Genomic DNA, 23,035 nt, shown 5'->3' on the forward strand with positions numbered 1-23,035 from the left:
GAATCAATGCTGCCACTACATAGTACAGTTGCCATTGCTCGATTGAAGTCCAACATTGGCTCTGATACTGCGTTCTGGAGTTGGCTGTCTCAAGGTGACTGCTTTTTGTTTCGATTTTTTTTGTTGATAATTTCGTGTTGTGTTTGACAGATTGGGTGACCTTGTGTCGTTTTTGGAGATGAGATACCCAAAACATTATGGTTTAGGTTTTATAAGTAAGCTAACACCTGTTTAGTTCCTAATCTAATTTTAACTCTTGGTGGTATGCAGAAGCATCACTGATTTGAATGATATTCGTATCTTCTATAGTTTTTTATTACCTTATCCATTAAGGGTAGCCTTTATTTACTGTGACATTTGATTGTTTGAACATGAGCAAGCGGAAAATTAGCCATTTACTCTGGCATTGTTGAATTGGTTTCTCTCTTGGCCGCCTTATGTTTGAGTTAGGTATGTGCGCATCTGTTACAAAGGTTGTGGACGAAACCCCTGAGACAGACAAGAGATTGTAATAGCTTTCAATTGCCCTCAGATGGAATTTTTGTAATTTTTTTTCTTCAAACACGGTTGTATCGTACGCAATAACACAATTAACTCTAGTTTAATATAGTGTAGAGTTGAGCATCTCCACTATTTTCAATTTTACAGACGCACAGACATTGTGCTTGAGAGTTGAGAGGCAAGTGTTGGTCAACATACTATACTCGTAACCAACTTACCGCTCTAGTGGATTGAACATGTGATCTTAGATTTAATATAAATGGTAAGAACAATAGCTGGTTTGTGTTAGTGGACAATTTTTGTTCTCAAACATATTATTATCAGTTATCAGTTGTCACGGTCTATATTATCTAAGTAACTCATGTTTCTTGTTTTATTTACTCTGCATGATTGCATTATGCTCCAGGAGATCCATTTTGCGTTGTAAAGTATAGACCTTTGACATCGTTTTGGGTTACAAAGAATGAGGATTTACATATATTTTAAATCCAATTGTTCACATGGTTTGTCTTATCCCTGTTATCAGCCCCAAATAGTTTCGAACGAAGTCTTGTGTGACGATGATGATCGTGTGATATTTTGTCCATTGATTTTCCAACTTTCTTTCTCCTATGCGTTCTTTAGATTTTGCCACTCCTCGGTAACCAAGGATAAAAAATCCAGACTTGAATTCAAGTGGCTCGTCTTCTCCATCTTCAACCACTCTTCACTGACATTTAATACTCCGGTATCACGATCATTCCCTAGTAAGAATTGCCTCCAGATCCTGAAATGAGACAAGATTCGTTGCTGCTGCTGTTTCTAATTTTGGATGATGATGCTGACTTGGTTACATAGTTTTCTCATTCCGTTTTTATACATTTGGATAGTTCTTCAAGTTTTGAGTTTTCCAAATCGAACATTCTTGCTATTCTCATTGTCTGTATGGATTTGAATTCGGATTTGGATATAAATATTTCCAAATAAGTTTTTGTAGGATCAAATATTCAAATTCAAGTCGAGTAGGATGGTTCCAATAATTGTATTAGCAAGTCGAGTCATTTGGGGGGATTTAATGTATTTTTTAAAAAGTTTGAGATGGATAAATGAATTATTCGAACTATTGCTCAGATATTAAAGATCGAAATATTCGAACTTATCCGTGAACTATTCGAACTATTGCTCGGATATTAAAGATCGAAAACTTCGTTCAAAAGATCGAAATGTTCGAACAAAATTCGCAAAGTATACATATTTATTATATCATTATATTATATTAATAAAATATTTAGACTCGTGAACTATTTGCGAACTATCGAATAAAATAAATTTGGATCGAGCTCGACTCGAAAAAAAGTTGGAACATGTTCGAGTTCGGCTCGAGTTCGATAAGTTCGAATACGAATCAAATATTTATCCAGCCGATTCGAAAAACTCGATCGACTCGATTCATTTAAACCCACTCAGTCTCACCTTTTTTTCCCTCAATAAAAAAAAATAATTGGACACGGTTTTGTGATTTTAACTTGTTTTAGGTCAAGTTGCCTATAGTTGGGTAGATCTTGATTAAATTTCAAGTTTATTTTTTAAAGAATTAATTTTTTATTTAAAAGTAAACAATGGCTCATGGTGGGACTCATTGTCGAGGACAAAATCATACAATAACCCAACAAAATCAACAAAAATAATCGATCAGATGGACGCCCCCACATTTATTGTGTAGCATCATAGGTCATACCAAAAAAAAAAAAAAATGTCTCAATACAAACCTCATGGATCATGCACAAGTTCCACTGTCATTTTATTTTATTTTTTTTTTACACTTGGGAATGAGAGTTCATATATGTTTCGGTTCGAGAAATGTCTGTATTGGGACGGTATATGTCGCTAGATCAAGAGATGAGATTACAATGTGTAGATAATACCTTAACAAATGTGTAAACCTGAATATTCACATGGGAGAAATACTGATGGGAAAAAATACTGATGATTTCGAAGTTTGATCTCTTACCTGTGTGAACCTGAATAGATGTCCGCGAGTTGCGAACTTGATCACCCATATGCCCTTCTGATCAGACCCTTATATCTGCATTGCAGTACTATAGGTGCACTGCCTTTGCAATGATTGAGAGACATGTCAACCTATATTATATTGGTTGAACAAAATTCCACCCTTTTCCGAACGAAATACAACAGTTACATATAATCTTCCGTCTTGGAAATTGAAGTTTTGTTATTTCCTTAACTCCATTAGCTATAATAGAGGATATATACTAATACAATGTGAGGATGGGTAATTTTGATGTTATCTTTGGGGTAGCTATTCCAAGGGCAATTCAATGGACCAAATCATATCATTTGAGGTGTAAATGTGATCTGGTCCATTCAATCATCCTTGGGGTGCAAATGTGATTTGGTCCATTGCATTGTGCTTGGAGTCAGGGAAGGGTCCAGGAATTAGAATTAGGATGAGCTTGAACTTAATTTAATAAATTATATAGTATTATAAAAAAACATAATATATTTTATTTATAAGATATTTTGAACTCATTTAAAAATTTCATGAATTTAGACTAATACAACAATAAATAAAAGTCAATTTTTTTTTTCAACCACTACAATTTATTTTAATGCAACAACAAATAATTTCATTACTTAAGTAATATATATTTTTCTCAAATCATAAAAAATATCAATTTTTAATACATTCATATCACACAACTATTACAATTTTAAAAATTAACCTGAAACAAAAAAATATTTCATTTGTATCTGTATTTAAGACTTGAAAATCCGAAATCATAAGCTGAATTTTATAAAAATATTTTAAACAATAAGCATACAAGATTTAAAATTTACTATACTATTAATTATTTTTGAAATTATATATCTATAACCCCCCCCCCCCCCCAAAAAAAAAATGGGTTGTTTTTAGGGGTGGGTTTTCGGTATACCGTATCAATAATATTGGTATGAAAAAATCCATAACGGTACCGATATCGAAATTCTGGAATTTTGGTATGGAAAAAATTCATAGTGATACCGTATAGAAATCGAAAAAAAATTCGATATACCAAAAAAATGTCAATATCAAAAAAAAATCGGTACGGTATCACGAAAAATCGGTATTTTGGCTCGGTATCCCAACCCTAGTTGTGCTATAGCCTAGCATGCACAATCCATACATAGATTCGTCTATGCTTGGAGTAGCTACCCCAAGGGTAGCATGAACTACACTGTGATTATGATAAATTGAGATGAATGGATGATGAAGGATATTGTAACTTTGTTGTCAGAACCCAATTTCCATACCAAATTATTCCAGCTTATGTGAATATTTATCATATGATCACATATAAATCATGGGTAGATAATGAAAATTAATATTTTTTTATGATTCTGACCTACCCTTTTTTTAAAAAAAATAAAAAATAAAAATTGCCCACTAAACTATTCAATTTTAGGAGATTCATACCGAAATGTTTTTGAGACCATATATAAGGTATACCTAATTGATATTAAGAGAACTTTGTTCGCTAATATATTAATTTTAGTATAGAATCAATTTTGAGTGGATATCTTGTAAGTCAGTTTCACGAATTTATATTTTTTAGATGAATCAATCGATTCGACTATATTTATAATTAAAAATAATATTTTAATATAAAAATAACATTTTTTCATAGGTCAAGTCAATAGAAATGTGACTTATCAAAATGACCCGTAAAAACGTCTTATAATATTATAATCAAATTTATATTTTAATTTTTGGTTAATGCACATCTATTAATGTAATAGTTTATTTACTAATCTGAAAATCTAACAATAATTCATATATCAAATAAATTTACCGATCAATAACATACATAGAAAGTTAACGCTAGAATAATAAAAGATAATTATAAGCTTTAAAAATAAAAATAAAAAACTAAAATTTGGAGTTTAATGGGTTGCATGACTAGTTATCGGATTCATGTAGAAAATTGTTCTTGATGATTGAAGTTGGTGCCTTGTTTTTTAGGTATGAATTGGTTGAATATTTTATTTTTTGATTATTCTTTTTTTTTTTTTGACACAATTTTATTCTTTGATTGATAACTTAAACATGATTTGGTCTTTTTTCAGTTGGAGTGTAACGTTACATTTTGATTTTCTTTGACTTATTGAGATATCAAGCTTTTCAATCCCTTTCCAAGTTATCTTTCTCCATATATAATTAATGTTAAAATATACATAATATCTCGAATTATTAATTTGCAGTTTATTATTAATGGGATAATTAATCTTTATCTTGATTAAGACATTTTCACGTAAAGTGAATGTATAACAGTAGTCGGCAATTTATATTATAATTTATAAAATCTAATTTAACATATTTTAGACAGCTAGCCAAACTATTTATTTAAGCATCGCTTAATTATATTGTTGGTAAATAAATATGTAATCAACTTTCATATACAAGTACTTTAAATTGGAGTATGTTTCTTTCTAATATGGATTTATGGATCTATATTTATGATATGAATATACTCAATCTATATATGAAGTGAAGAATAATATTTTTTTGTCGATCGAATCGAATATCTATCTCACAAAATTAATTAGTGAGACGATGTTATATGAGTTTTTTTTTTATTAAAATGATAGTATCATCTGAGACGGATCAATCTGATCCATATTTGTAATAAAAGTAAAATCTTTTAAATTAACATATAATATTTTTTATGAGTAATATATCAAACGGTTTCATATTCTAAATTCCTCCTGGATCTATATCACAGAAAAGTTTTCATGGTGTATAGATGCATTATCATCGTATTATCTACATGGAGGCTGCAACTATCCGTATAAGGAAAAATCAAAAATCCAAAAAGTCAAATCTTGGCCCACCCCACCCTACGGATTATTCTATGCTACACCTGCAGTAATTTTTCTCCCATAATGTGGTCAAATATCAACCATTAGATCATCAACACATATGTCAATTTTCATAAAAATATAAGGGTCCCACGTGATCCAATGGTATTGAAATAGGAGGAGAAACACTCCCGATGTAGCATAGACTAACCCCATCCCACTCCGTATGCATACACTATTCATAAAGTCAATGTAATAAAAATCATTTTATCCAAACAAACTAAGTTTTTACGTGTTTACCGTCAAATAAATAATCATCCATTTAACTCATAATTCGTCGAACTTAATGTTAAATCACGAATACTAACATCCGTGGATATTGATAATTCCATCAAGGTCCAAGGATATGTTAAAGTTACAAGGATATTTACAACAATTATATCGTGATATTTTGTTGTTATATCGTGGTACTTTGATATTATATCATGATATTTTGCATTCAATATATCATGAGATTTGATAAATTAATTTTGTATCGAATTTTGTATACTATAAAATTATTGTACAAATTTCGTTGTATTTGTAACATCGCTTTTTTTAATGTTTAAAAATAATTTAAAAAGCTACTAACAAGCTTTGAGAATGATCAAGTGACTCGATAACGTTCTTATGAGTTGTGTTTCTCTTCGAACAAAGCGCGTGGTGTGTATCCTGTGGTTTTAAGTATCAAAACCTACTTAATTATTTAATAAATATATTTTATGAAAATTTTGTAGCTAATGAATCTATGTTTGTTATATAAATAAATATTTTATGTGTCACAATTCCTAGGGGTACAACAGTCGTTTAAAGCAGCCGGCGCTTCCGCCACACCTAGCTCCCAAATTGTCTCCCACACTGTCTGCAGTTGCGACAGTGGCATTCTTGTAATATTCCCAAAACAAATTACCTAAAACGGTCCAACCAATTTCCTGCCTATATTTTCCCTTTAATTTCAATTTCTCATCCGCGGATTCACAACTCAAACCTTGTTTCAACTTAGCAGACTCTAGCAGAAATGCTTCCACTTTCCAAATTCCACTCCATTCACTTCTAGAAAGTTCCACGGAGAGAGAGAGGAACACTAGGCGGTTACCTCTCCGGCGAAATGGCGGATTCTGGTAATATTTTGACCTCAAAAACTCCGATTCTCGGCCAGAAACTGTACGTCGTAGTTATCGTTACCATCGTCATTGTGATCGCTCTTTTTCTCACGATTTTTCTGTTATTTCGCTGGAACCGGAAGTCAAAACGGCGCCACATTGGCGGCAAGCGCAGCGCGGGGCGGCTGCCTCTGGTTTTCGAGGAGATCGGTGAAGTTAACGACTCCGATCAAGGTCAGGCGATCAAAGTTCTCGATGAGGAAAGGAAAGCGTTGGTTCTGGTGGACGATGTGGGGAGAGTTGGGGAGATCGAGTCGGAGAGTAGTAAGAAGGGGAGTTCGGAGAGCAACGAGTCGACTGTGACTCGGAGTGAGTCTTCATCCGCATTTTCCGCGTCCACCGACGTTTTGGGGACTGCTGGGTGGGGGCGGTGGTACAGTTTGAATGAGCTTTTAACTGCTACCAATCAGTTTACTAGTGCGAATGTCATTGGAGAAGGAGGCTATGGCGTTGTTTATCGAGGTGTTTTGCAGGATGGTTCTTTTATCGCTGTCAAAAATCTTCTAAACAACAAGTAAGTTTACTGTCTCCAGCTTGGGGAAACTGGGAAAACAACGAGCTAGTATTTCATGAATTGCATAAGGCATCTCATATTATGTAGCCTGAGAATCTTATTTTTAGGACGAATACCTGGATTGGCAAGTTTTTTGTTTTTTTTAAAAATTGGATTGGCAGGTTTTGAGGGTTCAAAGAAAGTTTTTTCTCTTTAGATTTAAAGTTGTATTTTTCTTAACGTAGTCAAAATTTTGAACAAGTGGAACATTAGATTTATCTGCAATATTCAGTTGAGGGGCGACTTTATTGCCAGCCTGGTTTCATGCTTTACTCGCCATTATTGTCAGAACAATTTGCATACAAAAGCGCACATGTGTTTATGTGTATGCTTGTCCATCGACGCCTTTCTACCTCATAGTTCACTATTCATTTATGATTTCTTAATAGATATTTTAATCGAATTCTCGATCTACCGCAATGGTCTTTTTTCTTTTTGGCGGAATGGAGAGAGTTTTATGCTCCCTAGACCTGGACTATGTGGAATTGACTGTGTCGGTGACTGATTTTGTCCTTTGTGATTAGAGAGGTAGAGAGAGACAAAGTAAACGGTAGTTTTTTCCCTCTTTATTTCTTTTGGTTCTTATTTTCCCCATCTTGTGTTCTACTCGGCAGAACAAGTGTCACACACCTTTTTATCTTGCTGTTAACTGTTGCATTATGATCTTTCACTTTTTATCTCATCTTCCGTGACTCTGTCGTGTTGCATTTATTTCTCAGTTTATATCCCCTTTGCCATTTTTCTCTTAATTTGCCGATCATTTCTGGTTTTCTTTAGCAAGGCTTTGTATATGTTGTATTATCTTTTTGTTCGGATTTTGCAAATGATATTTCACTGTGTGAAAATGATGCCAACAAATGTACAATGATACATGTCGGAAATATTTGACCACGGCTTGTTTGCAATTGCATGTTTTGGGTGGGACCTGAAAAGAACCATTTGTTGAATATGTGTGTAGACTTGTAGTGCTAGTGGGCATTAACATTTGCACCTCACTTTCACTCCGGAATCCACTTTGGATTGCAATCTTGACATTATGAGTCTAATGATGCTGCGTGCAGATTCTGGTGCGATTCTGCATCGGTAGAAAATATAAGTATCCATTTATAAAAGATGGAGCCAATAGTGTTCTATCACATCTGTGGAGAAAATGAAGCAGTAACTTATCACTTTGTTTTTGAGCACGTACATAAGTATCATTATGTCTATGGTAGTATGGTTATGGTTCCACTGAACAATATTGAAAAATGCAATTATCGTAGAACACACGATTTTCCATTTGTTATTGTTTTAAGGTATCGAGCAACGCACTCCCAAAATGAGAATCTTCTCCTGCGATACTCGTTTTATTGGGCATAACAATTTCTTTTTACTTCTGTTGACACGAAAAAGGCTCTATGACAGCAATTCTGAATGTGACTGCAAAGGAAACATATGCATTGTTAAGACCTACTAGAAAAGGAAACAATATGAGCAGATTTTTTTATGTGTATTTTGTCATGAACACAGGGGTCAAGCAGAAAAGGAGTTCAGGGTGGAAGTCGAAGCTATTGGCAAAGTAAGACACAAAAACCTTGTAGGACTGATAGGTTATTGTGCGGAAGGAGCTCAAAGGTACGTCTCGTTAGCTCTAGGTTAATATAGAACATGTGACTAGCTTTTCTTGGATTGTTAATTGATCCTATCACTCTGATTCAGGTTGCTTGTCTACGAGTTTATTGATAATGGCAATTTGGAGCAATGGTTGCATGGTGAGGTGGGGCCAGTTAGCCCTTTAACTTGGGAGATCAGGATGAAAATTGCCAATGGAACTGCAAGAGGGTGAGGCGTAGCACGATTAACGCTTCTGCCTGCATTTTCTTTATTATTATCTTTGTGTTTTCGTGGAAATATCTATTACATATTATATTCTCTAATCTGGAAATTCAAGTAGCTACTGTACGGAAATACATCACAATGTTTCTCAAAATTCCATGACCAATTTTTATTGACATAATTTCCACAGCATCAAGGACTTTTCTGCTGATGTTGGTTTTTTTCCCCCCCAGACTAGCATACCTGCATGAAGGATTGGAACCCAAAGTTGTTCATCGTGATGTGAAATCCAGCAATATTCTTTTGGATAAAAAATGGAACCCTAAAGTATCCGATTTCGGACTTGCCAAACTATTGGGATCTGATAAAACCCATGTGACTACACGAGTAATGGGAACATTTGGGTTTGTTTTGTTCTGTCTTTGGTGTACATTTTCCATAATCTTTCAATTGTTGCGAGCAATTCTCATCATTTCCCCTGTTCCATTTGTTTAATTTATGGCAGATATGTCTCCCCTGACTATGCAAGTACTGGCATGCTTAATGAAGCCAGTGATGTGTACAGCTATGGAGTTCTACTCATGGAAATAATAACTGGAAGGAGCCCTGTGGATTATTCCAGACCGCCTGGAGAGGTGAAGAAAGTTCTACTTTTTAACCATTTCTTCGTGTATATCCCCACCCCATACTCAACCTTCTTCACTGATATGTGCTATTACATACCTTCTAAACATTCACGTGTTAACCCATTTTCCCTATTTCAGATGAACTTGATCGATTGGTTCAAAGGGATGATATCAAGTCGTCGTAGCGAAGAGTTGGTAGACCCCCGGATTGAAGTTCCTCCTTCCCCAAGAGCTTTGAAAAGAATATTACTCGTTTGCCTTCGATGCATTGATTTGGATGCCAATAAGCGTCCGAAGATGGGACAGATTGTACACATGCTTGAGGCAGATGAATTTCCTTACCGTTCGGTGAGCTCCCACCTCACCCTCTCTTGCTACGCATTCGGAGAAATAAGCAAGCAATTTGAAGTGGACATAAAGCGTGTCATGGATTTATAACTAACACGTTACCATCAAAACATGTGCAAGTTCCATGCTCTCCCTCCCTTCGCAAATTGCTAAAGTTCAAATGATATCATGACTGCTCCACTGTTAATTTTCATTTAGTCAAATTTAATTTGATCTCCTGGATCGCTCATTTGTTTGCTGTTATGTAACATCCTCTGATTTCTACCTGTTTCACCTATAGGAACCTCGATCTGCTGGTGACAAAGCTCCGCAGCCACCGCCAGTTGGTAGCGACAGAATTCAGGCAGCACAAAATGAAGTGCTACATGATAATGAAGGAAGGCCTAAGGCAGAAACCATCAGTTTTGATGCCGAATGAAGGTTTGTACGTACTGGCTTCTATTATATATTGATTGTGGTATAGTTTTCGAGTCATAAACGTTTTTCATTCTGGCTATTATTAATTTTTTTTTAAAAATGATATCCGATCCTGATATTTAACTCTGAAGCTACGATAGTATAAGTTTGTAAATAATATTTAGGTTGGTCCAATATTGTTTGATAAGTATTTCATCTTGGCTTGATGTATTTATAAAATTTTGGTGAAAATACATGTAAGTGGAATATTCATTATTGGAGAATTGGTTAGACTCCATTTTCTTCGTTTCTTGATGTATTTAATAAAATGTTACATGTTTCAAGATATGATTGTTCATAGAAGTGGGTCCGATAATTTTTTCCTAGGCAGTACAAATACACACATATATATATATATATATAGAGTTTTGATATGGTGAACATCTATCATGTGCACTTATGTATGCACCTGCTGATGTGACATTCACCTATTGGATGTAGAGAATGTCACGTCAGCGGTGCACACAAAAGTGCACATCATGGGTGCTCATAATATCAATGGATGAGTGTCACCTCATAGGTGGGCATGGTCCGGTGGACAGCATAGCAAAACTCTATATATATTCACTTGGCCGAGCAAAAAAATGTTCCGACTTTATAAGATCCTGAAACAAACAGCAAGAGTGTTAGAAAGGGTCGGGATTAGATATTTCTGATGTGTCCCTATGACGCTCAAGTCAGATGTGAGAGCGGAAAATATATATTGAATGATGTGTGTGTATTCGAAGATTGGAACACCTGGAAATGAAATCGAACCTGGTATTTATAGGAGGTGTCGTCGGATTTGGTGTCGTCATTTCTTAATTAGAACCCGTGATCATAGGAATCGCAATCCCACGAATCTCGACGGAGATCTTGTCCAAATCCTCCTCAAAATGAAATTCGAGTCTCCGAAGTGATTTGGTTATCATTTGGTAGACCCCGGAATATAGCAGAGCTTCCACAGTGGCCATCCTGAAAGGCAAGCCGACCTCCCACTTGGCCGACTTGGGATTCATGGTTAAGAAACTATGCCGACCTGCCATGGAAGCTGACTCGAGAGTCAAGCCGACCTTCCACTTGGCCGACCTGAGATTCATGGCTAAGGAGCTATGCCGGTCTGCCATGGGAGCCAACCCGAGCATTGGGTTTAGGGCCATCAAGGGTGACGTAGTCACGTAGAGGATGAGCTAATTTCATTCTTGGGGCATCAATATAAATATATATATATATATATATATAAACATATAATATAATGAAATATAAATGATATTTTTTATTTTATATTTAAGTTACAATGTCTCATACAACTTGAATTTTTCTGAAAATAATTAATAATAACTATGTTCCACAAGTTATGAAATATATCCTTTTCAATATCAGTAATTAAATTATTAATTAAATATTCATCTTTTATTTGATTAATTGATGAAAATTTTGGTTGGAATTTTTTTTAAAAAAACTTGTTTTCATTTCTTTAAATTGTGTGTTGTTGGAATATTTGACATGAGAAAACATGTCGGCTGGGTGGCTGGATTTGCTATGTTTAAGCATCAACTATATTTATTTCAATGAAAATTTAGGATTTGTCTTGCTGACAATTTTATCAGATTATTTTTTGAACATCAAACTTATCAGATTTATTAGAATTATTGGTGTTAATAATCAATATCTGGCCAGAAATGTTGTTGGAGCCCCATCGTACTAACTCGACTTTAATATCCATATATGGATCAAGATAAAGTGTTTTGATTAGGCATCACCTTTTGTCATTTTCATTGATTTTAGGGAGATTGCAACTTTCTTAGCATATTCAACTTTTCCCCACACTCGTGTAGTCCCCATTTCTTCTTATCTGGAAAATATATCGTCTCATTTGGTTCCTTTTTAGCTTGAATTGAGTCAAAATGTGGCCACAAAACAAAATTCACGTGAAAAATAGGGAGAGATGGGATTTTGGGTCGAGATTTTGTTCAAATCTTAGACTATGATTTTTTTGTTTTTTAACACGTATAATTGAAGCTGATTATGTCTCTTGATGATCTATTTTCAAATTGGGATTGGGAATGGTGGGATAATTCTCCCAACATGTCGTTGGCTAATGGCTTGGCTGTCCTGACCTAATTAAGGAAAGTAGACTATTACAAAAAAAATTGTGAGGTTTTGGTGGAAAATTCGATCCTACCCACCCATGAGTGGTGTAGAATCATATGATTGTTTAAATTATATGGATTGATGTGGGCCTCATGATTTAAACCAATCAAATCATACCCAAGAGATATTACCTTGATTTTGGTGAGTACCCTTTTTCCCCTCACCCGGATGTTTGGCTCATTAATGATGGGATTGGGTTCTTACTATATACTTGGCATAAAATTACGTAAAAACTTTGGTGAAAATATCTCATCAGTTAATTTTGTGACATAATTTTTTTAATTGATTCGACTTATAAAAAAATATTACTTTTTCTAAAAGTATGATTTTCAGGTTGATTCGTTTTACGGATAAATCATGAATGTCCTTGAGACCCAGACTTGCTCAAAAAAAAAATCAGTAATGCTGAAAAACGTAAAGCTAGACTCGAGATTTTGCGATATGTGTAAGAGCGATATGTCCAAAAACTAGCTAGCTAGCTATTTAATGAATTCTAACATCATCTAATATTTTTCGGGATAATCATAATACAAACACAACGCGTGGTAGAAGAGAAAAGAATCCGAGGCTCTAGGCACATCGTTGCTGTGTTTGAAAAATCTAATTAGTTTGACATTTGTGAAAGCAGAACTGTCGTCCTAATGACAATTTATGATTTTAATTAATTCGTAGTTGAAAAAAAAGAAAGAAAGAAAAGTTATATTTATTATAATACAACGGAACTTAAATTTGTCCTTTTAGAGCTCTGTCGGAAATTATTGTCCCTGTTTGGCCGCATGCAATATTTTAAAATTTAAAATTTAAATAGAGTTTATGCAAGTCATTCCCCGATTACAAGTTTGACTAGTGCGGTAGTGCCACATTTTGGAGTGATGCTAATTATCTATTGAATTCGATATTGATGTAGCTAAAAAACATTTGGATTTCATGAGTTATTTTCGCAAAATTCGGAGTATCAACAATTATTTGTATGTTTTCTGTTGAGATTTTCAATGGGTTGTTTCTACGTCACAAAACAAAGTCAGAGGAGCCGGGAGGGTTCCTGGCGAAGGTACTCCGACGTTCAAGTTAGTGATTACTCAAGAAATAATAATCGAGAGTAGAGCGTTATAGTGCTAAAAAAATTGTGTACCTTAATAATGAGGTGACTTGAGCTATTTATAGATATTCGAAGAGTTTCAAGGGCTTGAACCTGTTATGAACTTTGTAGAATTTAGGGTCTGCTTAAATTAAATATAAATAATACTTAAATAAACTTGAGCCTCAAAAATATTTGGACTGAACTTTTATGATTGAGCTCATGCCCAGTTGAATTTTTAGATATAACCTATCAGATATTATATTTTAAATTATCAATTATTACATATTTTATAAAGTACCAATTAATTCCTTAATTTATATATTATTATTATATATATAAATATCTATCGGTGTGTATTCAATATTATAAAATTTTACTTAAAAAAGAATTAAAAAGAAATAAGAGGAGATGTCATTTTTTTATATTAAGGCACCGTTCTGTCCACAGTATTACTAATATATGTATAACTCATCTCATCTCATCCCACGTTCTTCTCATTATATTATTTATCTATATATTAACTATTTATTTTACATCAATCAAATCATTAATTATTTATCTCACATCAATCAAATCATTGAATTCAAATTACTATATTATCTCTTATAAATAATATAATTTTTATTTTATTTATTGTTAAAAGAACAAAATAGTCATTTAACATTTTTATATAAAATTTAATCAATCAAATCTAATAAACATAATCTATCAATCAAATTCAATACAATTTTAACTAATATTTTTTATTTATTTTTTATTACATTATACTATTTATTTATATATTATTTATACTATACTTCAAATCAAACGATGACGTAAGAAAATGTCATTTCAAATTTCAAAAAACACGCATAAGAGAAGACTACATCCATTTTGACCATTAATTAATTTATTAATGTTTCTCAATCATACCCCACGATCCCAACTTTCTAAATTCTAACCGAACCTACTTTTCAAGGTTTTTACCTAATTAATAATTCAATTTATCGAATCTAACCCCCAAAAATTCATGATTTATTATTAATAAATTGCATCGAAAAATGCACACGTTTTGCATGTTTAAAAGAAAAGTTTAATTTTTTATATTTATTTTTTAAAAAAAGTAAAACATGAAGGAGTGGAAGAGATTTAATGGGTAGTTGATATGAAAGGATAATTATGAAATAAATAATTTTGGTGTCCTCGAGGTAGTTATTATAGTGTGCTCAACTTTTATATAATAGTACACCATCATATTTTTAAAAAATAAATTAGTACATCATCAACACAATAACTTTACAAATAGAACAAAACAATTACAAATTTTTCAATACAATCTCTTCGTAATTCAAACATTAACTTCAACTCCAACAATTATCATTCATAAAAAAACGAAAAAAAATAATAATAAAATAAAATCCATTGTGCAAAGATGCAAGGTGTAATCCTAGTAATCAATGTTAATTTTTTTTAATTGACGTTTTCGGTTCACATTTTAGAAAAATCCTCAAGCTAAACAAATTGGCATGAAAAAAATGTTGATGAGATAAATCATAAATCGACCTACTTTATCATTTGTTAAATGTTAACGTACTCCACCAACTCATACATATTTTTTAAAGTCGTGGTCTTCCTTAGTTGGCCCTACATCATCTGTATATATCTAAAATCGGAAAATCTATATTTCATGAATATTAAAAATATCATAATCAGCGGTCCCAAGGAATGTAATTTTGTGTTGTCGTTCCCCTCAATTCAAAGCTCCATCATTTTACAGTCATCGTTCCAGATTGATTATATATATACAGTGATCACTCACTCACCCACCTTCACAGTCAGCCATGGCCCTTCATTCAATCTTCTTCCTTCTCTTCCTCTCTTTTTACTCTGCAGCAAGTAATCACTTCATCTGCTACATCTTTATTTCTTTCTTTTACTTTCATCCCTTTTTTTTGGGGTTCTTTTTGCAATTTTCTATGTTAATTTATTTGTTCCAATTGGTTAAGTATACGTTCTGCAAGATTTCTTGCATTGTTGTTTTTTCTTCTACAGTTCATTCACCGTTTACGCTTGTACTCAACAACCCTTTTTCTATATTCATAATTGTAATATAATTTAATCTCGTTTTTTCATTAAAGAATTCAGTGGGTCAAAGCGAGTCATCTTTTATATATTATATTTCTTTTTGGCCTTCGATTTTGCCTTTTTCTTGTTCGATACAATGACGAAACCAAATGATTGATTATCTAGTGATGGGATGGTGATTCTTTGTTTCCATTTTCAGAGTCGGAGTCTTTCATCGGAGTGAATTATGGGGAGGTGGCGGACAACCTGCCGCCGCCGGAAGCGACGGCGCAGCTGCTGAGATCGACGAGCATCGAGAAGGTGAGGATGTACGGCGCCGACCCGGGGATGATAAAGGCGCTGGCGAACAGCGGCGTGGGGATCGTGATCGGCGCCGCCAACGGGGAAATCCCGGCGCTGGGATCCGACCCGAACTTCGCGGGTAATTGGGTCGGCTCGAATGTGCTGCCCTATTACCCGGCCAGCGACATCATCGTTGTTACGGTCGGGAATGAAGTTATGAGCTCCAAAGATCCGAATCTAGTGGCTCTGCTGCTGCCCGCCATGCAAAATGTCCAAAACGCCCTCAATGCCGGTGAATAATATATATCTTACTCACCTTCTCCAATGTTAAATTATTTTATTAGTTTCCACTCGACAAATTACATCCCCACCAATCATGATTAGTTCTAACATTGTCAAAAATCCAAAAACTGTAATATTATTACCATCAGAAAAATGGTCACATACACATAATTTGATAAAAAAAAATTATATAAAGTTTTGTCCCATAAAAATCATTAAATTATATTTGAATGAAATATTTATAGTACAAAAGTCAATCGTGTGAGACAAACGTCCTATTTAACACGATCGATGAAAAAAAATATTTTTTAGGAAAATTGTTTTTTTGTCCTCTCTGTCTTTTTGCAATTTTTGTAATGGTCTTTTGTGTTGTCAAATTTCAATTTTAGTCCGTAACTGTTAAAAAAAAAACTAAAATTGTTAAAAATCATAAAAACTGGAATATGGAATTATAAAACACCAAAATCATTTTTAATGTTAAAAGTATAATAGATACAAGTCTCACAAGAGACATGGACTTTGTGTGATATCAACAATATAAGGAAATTTTGCATAATTTATGGATATTTTGTTTGCAAAAGAATATGGAAATTATGCCCGCAGCTCTCAGCTTGCTTGTGATGTTAATGTATACTATTTTACAGCATCACTTGGTGGGAAAATAAAGGTGTCAACTGTGCATTCAATGGCTGTGTTGAGCCAGTCCGAACCGCCTTCAGCCGGGGCGTTCGATCCGGCTTCAACCGATGCAATGAAAGCATTGTTGCAGTTCCATAGCGCCAACGGCTCGCCTTTTATGATCAATCCATATCCTTTCTTCGCTTACCAGAGCGACCCGAGGCCGGAAACGTTGGCGTTCTGCTTGTTCCAACCTAATGCAGGGAGGATGGATTCTGGAACTGGCATCAACTACATGAACATGTTTGATGCTCAGGTAGTTAGACCCTTTTTCGCACAATTTGCTCGATATCTTCTTGTTCGTTTGCTTAGAGTTTGATTGGAATTTCAAATCAATGGACTGTTTTTGTTTGATAAAATCTTCTGGTTTTTTAATTCTTTGATATGATCTTTGCAGGTTGATGCTGTACATTCGGCCTTGAACGCGATCGGTTTTAAGGATATCGAGATCGTTGTGGCTGAGACGGGGTGGCCTTATAGAGGTGATCCTACAGAAGTTGGTCCAAGTTTGGATAGTGCTAAAGCTTACAATGGGAACTTAATAAACCATCTCAGGTCCATGGTTGGTACTCCACTTATGCCTGGGAAATCAGTTGATACCTATATCTTTGCTCTTTATGATGAAGATTTGAAACCCGGGTCGTCTTCGGAGAAGTCGTTCGGGCTTTTCAGGCCTGATCTTTCCATGACTTATGATGCTGGTCTCTCAAAGAGCTCGCAGGTGACACAACTCCTTTAACATTTGGGATACTATCATCCATAAAAGACTAATACATGATGATATACTTTTAGGAGCATTTTTATAGCATTATCCATTATCTTGGACTAGATTGTGCTCGAGTTGAGCCCTGCTGATGTTTTGCTTCATTTTCTTAGGCTCCAACAACGCCCACTACTCCGGTGACTCCTGCGCCAAAGCCAGTAGCAGGTTGGTGTGTGCCTAAGACAGGCGTACCGGACGCGCAACTGCAGGCAAATCTTGACTATGCCTGCGGACAGGGCATTGATTGTACTCCGATTCAGCCTGGTGGTGCATGTTTCGATCCACCAACCACCCTATCGCATGCTTGTTACGCCATGAATCTTTTATACCAAACCGCGGGTAGAAATCCATGGAACTGCGACTTCTTGCAGACCGCAACAATCACCGATACAAATCCTAGTGAGTTCTACTTCCAATTTGTGCCCAAGGTCCTTCGATTCTTGCTCATGATCAGGGGATATAATATGTCCATCTCGAGTTAATGTGGAGTCAAAACTCAGCATTTTTCCAAAAAGAAAAAGGAAAAAAAAAAAATCAGACATGAGATTCGATTAAATAATTATGTTATGGTTATCTTTCAATCAATCATCTCATCCGACGAGCCTCGATGGATCGACATTTTGCCTGGGGCTGATGGGTGTTTCTTATATTGTAGGTTACAATGCTTGCGTTTACCCTGGTGGGAGTACATGAGGGGGAGCACAAGTATTTTGGCAGCTCTATTAGCTTAATTAATAATTTCCACATGATGCAAATTGAGTTTCATGTTCCTATTTATTTATTTTGCAATTGTATTTATGAGTACGATTGATAGTAATGAATATATATTATCGTTCAGAGGTTATGCTCTGAATTATTAGAGTTGGTTGTTATTCACTCGCACGAGAATTCGGGTGCACATATTTTAACATGATTAATTATTGTTTTTTAAATATTTATGTTATTGATTATATAAAATTATTAAGTTATTTTTAGAGTTTAATCAAATAGGTTCTTAGCTACAAAATAAAATAAAACAAAATAGGTTCTTAAAATAATTTTTATTTAATTAAAGAAACGGTATTTGTTCATACATGAAAGTGATCAAGATAGTTATTTTAAGAAGTTTATGTATTATTATATAGTATATATTATTATTATTTTTCGAAAAAAGAAAAGAAAAAAAAAGAAAAGAAAATCACAACCTCTTCAATCTATGTGCTTATTGGATAAATCCTGTAAGACCGTTCTTCTAATCCATCCGACATAAAAAAATAATATTTTTACTTTATACATAGATAAGATCAATCCGTTTTACTGATAAATCATGTCACAAAAAATTCACTATTGAGAGAAAAGTTACTTTCTCCCTACCAAAAAGAGGTAGTTTAAACAAAATATAGAAATGAAAAAAGAAAAAAAGAAAAAAAAACCTTATTGCTGTCAGTGTAGGATCCAATAAATATGCAGGGTTAAAAAAGAATGTAATTACGCAAACTTAATTATAATTAGAAAAAAGTAAGCACAAATCCATTGTCGTCCAGCGGTTAGGATATCTGGCTTTCACCCAGGGGACCCGGGTTCGATTCCCGGCAATGGAACCTTTTTTTCCCTATTTTTCATTTTCATTTTCATTTTGCTTTTTTTTTTTTGTTTTTTGTTTTTGTTTTTTTTTTCATTTTCATTTTCATTTTGCTTTTAGATTTTCTTTTCTTTTTTTTTTTTTTGTTGGTAAATTTTCAATCTGATCGATCCCATTTCACAATCATTCCTCTTCTCTCCACGGTCAACATCAATCCCACTTTTCTGCTCAATTTCTTGTTTTTGCTTCAAGAAGCCCTAATTGTCTTCGGGGAACTGAAATCGGTGTTCAAAATGGAGCTCTGATTCTGAATCTTGTTGTTCAGAAGAACAAAGATGGCGTCAGTTGCTGAGCTGAAAGAGCGTCACCTGGCTGCTTCCGAAACCGTTAATGCGCTCCGGGAGAAATTGAAGCAAAAGCGTTTTCTTCTTCTCGACACTGATGGTTCGTGTTTCTTTATATAAATTGCGCTTGAATCTGCCTTTGGTTGGTTAAAGATGTTTGATTTATTGTTTGTGATGATTTTAATTGCAGTTGCTGGTTACTCGAGGTTGCAGGGGAAAAATCCGGTGAATTTTGGGCCAACCGATCTGGTTTGCTGTCGAACGTTGCAGGGGCACACAGGGAAGGTACCCTTTTCATTATAATATTTTTTGAAGTTGTGAATATGTTCTCTGTTTTCTAAAGTTTAGTTTACTGGTTTGGGCATTTTGAACTTGGATGTGTAACATTGCTAACTTTATCTAATAATTCTTATAAACAATGCGGGACAAGGATGTTCCAGCCTATCAATCATAACACATCAGTCCGCCAATGCCTGAAATGTAGAGGTGGCTCTCCGTGAATGTAGCACGTTGCCAGAAAGAAAAATCTTTCATACCAACCTGTAGTTCCTTGTTGTTTTCCGCACAGTATCTAGAATGCATGCAAACGTCTATATGCCAGACTTCTTTGGTCGATGAATTTTAAATTAATTGTAGGTTTATTCCCTCGATTGGACCACTGAAAAGAATCGAATTGTAAGTGCATCTCAAGATGGCAGATTGATAGTGTGGAATGCTCTCACAAGCCAAAAAACTCACGCAATTAAGCTACCTTGTGCATGGGTCATGACCTGTGCCTTCTCTCCCAGCGGGCAGTCTGTTGCCTGTGGTGGCTTAGATAGTGTCTGCTCTATCTTTAACCTTAACTCACCATGTGACAAGGATGGAAATTTGCCGGTGTCAAGAATGCTTACCGGGCATAAAGGATACGTGTCATCATGTCAACATGTTCCCGATGAAGACTCTCATCTAATAACTGCTTCTGGTGATCACACGTGCGTTCTATGGGACATAAATACTGGCCTGAGGACTTCTGTATTTGGGGGCGAATTTCAATCTGGCCACACTGCCGATGTGCTAAGGTATGTTGGAAAAATTCTTTCTGATGTATAATAGTACTTCCTTGAAATGCATTGTTGGGCCTGCTGAGCTTGAATTTTGTCCTTGCAAACGAAGGACTCTAACATGTATCATTTTCAATTTAGTGTCTCCATCAATGCGTCCAACTCGAGAATGTTTGTGTCTGGCTCATGCGACTCAACTGCCCGCCTTTGGGATACTCGTGTTGCTAGTCGAGCTGTTCGTACTTTTCATGGCCATGAAGGAGATGTTAATACTGTAAAGTTCTTTCCAGATGGCAATAGATTTGGAACTGGTTCAGATGATGGAGCTTGTAGACTATTCGACATCAGAACTGGGCATCAGCTACAAGTGTACCAGCAACCACACAGTGATAATGTGGTCCCTCATGTAACTTCTATTGCATTTTCTATCTCAGGCCGACTCCTCTTTGCTGGATATACAAATGGTGACTGCTATGTATGGGACACACTGCTAGCTAAGGTATATGGCATTCTTATAGTACTCACTCATCTTATGATGTTGAAAAGTTGCTTCTTCAATCTCACGGTTGAGTCGATTTTATGCATCCCAACTTCCATTTTAACTCTTATGTTCCAGGTGGTTTTGAACTTGGGATCCCTTCAAAATTCTCATGATTCCCGGATTAGCTGTCTTGGACTATCAGCTGATGGGAGTGCATTATGTACAGGAAGTTGGGATTCAAACCTTAAGGTAAGTGACAAATCATGGTTTTTGTTGTGTATATTGTTGTTCCTAGTGATTACCTGATCGATCTTCTTTGTGCCATTTTTGTTGAACACGTTTATAGATACCAACCTGAATGATATCTTTTAAAATATTCTGTCTAAATTGTGTATTGCTCTCCTTTTTTTATTTGAAATAGGCTAAAATCCCAAGGTGAAAAATCAGTGAGATGAAATCTCCTGTATTCTTTAAATTGATTATTGAAATCCCCTTAGATATATTTAAATTTTATGGAATGAAATTGTCACCTTCAATTTTTGTAGTATTTCCTGCTACATATAATACATGTGGAATTTGTTTAGCTTGTAAAACATGGAATTAGTTGGTAATTTCGTTTTTTAAATGGTTAAAGTTAAAGGAGAAATTGGGGGCAAGCAAATCTCGCGTATAACTGAAATTGCTATAACTACTGTATTTGTGTGGCAGGAACTACTAAACAAATTAGAGTTATAGGATTTCATTCCACTTTTTATGCACATATATTTGCAGAATATCCAAAATTGGAGTTCTTGGAGTTGAAGATGACATTCTTTCTGTGGTGAAAGGATAAATATAATATCCTTTCGTTGTAGACCTTGATAGCTTGACATTCTTTGCGTTGTTATTAATTAAAACTGATATTTTCGAACTTGAGAACACTCATTTTGGGGTAATTTAATGCATAACACAAAAAAAAGGTAAATCGAATTAGGAGTTTCAGCTGTCAATTCAACAGCACATTCGGATTTTAGCTTATTAATTGGTAATACAGAGAGTTTCTATGCAATTTACTCTATATTTTATATCGACCTTTTCTGTATATATATATAGAGAGTGAGTGAGAAAGCAGCACACTTAACTTGGACTCTCTTTTGGTATGTCAATGGTGTGAAATTACATAATTACGCTGTCCACTTCCATTTTGCCTTGCACTGACTTACTCACAATTCAACCATAAAAGGAGAAATGGCTATAAATTGCCACATACACTCATTTTTAGTGTGCCTTTTTATATGCAAACTATTTGCCTATTAATGATTTATGTTATTCTAATTTCACAAAAGACTTGTTATTCTATGACTTGGTTGATTAAATTTTGATTCCCATAACATTCTAATGCATTATCATCGAAATAAGTAAGTGTATTGCATGTGTCCAGTAACTAGTTTATGTGTATTTGATATGTTATTCTGTGGCACGGCAGATTTGGGCTTTCGGAGGTTACAGAAAAGTGAGCTAAGAGATTGTTGTGCTTAGTTTCATTGCTCTGGCTTGTGGTAAATGGACACTCAAGCTGTGTGTTAAATCATGATTTCTGTTTGGGGTTTGTAGAGATGTAATTGTGTTGTATTTTTGCCTGTAATATGATGTATGTTTTCTAAAAGACAGTCATTAGGTTACTTGCAAAATGTAAACTAGATGGAACTGATTGATCGATTCTTGATCTTAATTGTAATGGCCCGTCATATCATTTTTCCCCCTTTCTGCTGGTGGTGGTATGAAAAATAACTCGAAACCAGTACGCTTAAAAAATGGAATAATTTAAGCCAAAAAACAGGTGGTAAAAATTACTACATTATGGAATATTTTATCACTAAAACACAATATATTTTAGAAATTGATTACGAAGGAAGAAAATATGTTCTACTCATAATTTGCCGCGTATAACGTTCCCGCAATATTCGATATGACGTCAAAAGTCTATTACCTTAGCGCAATTTATGA

The 23,035-nt window shown here is 34.6% G+C and overlaps 3 protein-coding genes and 1 non-coding gene across 4 annotated transcripts; all 4 read left to right on the plus strand.

Annotated features, from left to right (window-relative positions):
- The first annotated feature begins 6,304 nt into the window (after positions 1-6,304).
- Positions 6,305-10,621, plus strand: LOC140887359 (probable receptor-like serine/threonine-protein kinase At4g34500). The gene is made up of 7 exons (XM_073294571.1): positions 6,305-7,053; positions 8,602-8,706; positions 8,791-8,913; positions 9,141-9,311; positions 9,413-9,542; positions 9,672-9,881; positions 10,162-10,621. The coding sequence occupies exons 1-7, from the start codon at positions 6,485-6,487 to the stop codon at positions 10,297-10,299; spliced, it is 1,446 nt and encodes a 481-aa protein (XP_073150672.1). The 5' UTR covers positions 6,305-6,484; the 3' UTR covers positions 10,300-10,621.
- A 4,623-nt stretch (positions 10,622-15,244) lies between these two features.
- On the plus strand, positions 15,245-18,481 carry LOC140887360 (glucan endo-1,3-beta-D-glucosidase-like). Its single transcript, XM_073294572.1, has 6 exons — positions 15,245-15,426; positions 15,815-16,189; positions 16,824-17,113; positions 17,255-17,578; positions 17,734-18,019; positions 18,276-18,481. The coding sequence occupies exons 1-6, from the start codon at positions 15,372-15,374 to the stop codon at positions 18,311-18,313; spliced, it is 1,368 nt and encodes a 455-aa protein (XP_073150673.1). The 5' UTR covers positions 15,245-15,371; the 3' UTR covers positions 18,314-18,481.
- A 647-nt stretch (positions 18,482-19,128) lies between these two features.
- TRNAE-UUC (transfer RNA glutamic acid (anticodon UUC)) lies at positions 19,129-19,200 on the plus strand. Its single transcript has one exon. It is a non-coding gene; the product is annotated as a tRNA-Glu (tRNA).
- Positions 19,201-19,349: 149 nt separating this feature from the next.
- Positions 19,350-22,781, plus strand: LOC140887361 (guanine nucleotide-binding protein subunit beta). The gene is made up of 6 exons (XM_073294573.1): positions 19,350-19,625; positions 19,716-19,810; positions 20,162-20,586; positions 20,710-21,067; positions 21,185-21,298; positions 22,515-22,781. The coding sequence occupies exons 1-6, from the start codon at positions 19,517-19,519 to the stop codon at positions 22,548-22,550; spliced, it is 1,137 nt and encodes a 378-aa protein (XP_073150674.1). The 5' UTR covers positions 19,350-19,516; the 3' UTR covers positions 22,551-22,781.
- The last annotated feature ends 254 nt before the right edge of the window (positions 22,782-23,035 follow it).

Source organism: Henckelia pumila, chromosome 3 (genome assembly GCF_033568475.1).
Source record: "Henckelia pumila isolate YLH828 chromosome 3, ASM3356847v2, whole genome shotgun sequence".
Classification (NCBI taxonomy): domain Eukaryota; kingdom Viridiplantae; phylum Streptophyta; class Magnoliopsida; order Lamiales; family Gesneriaceae; genus Henckelia; species Henckelia pumila.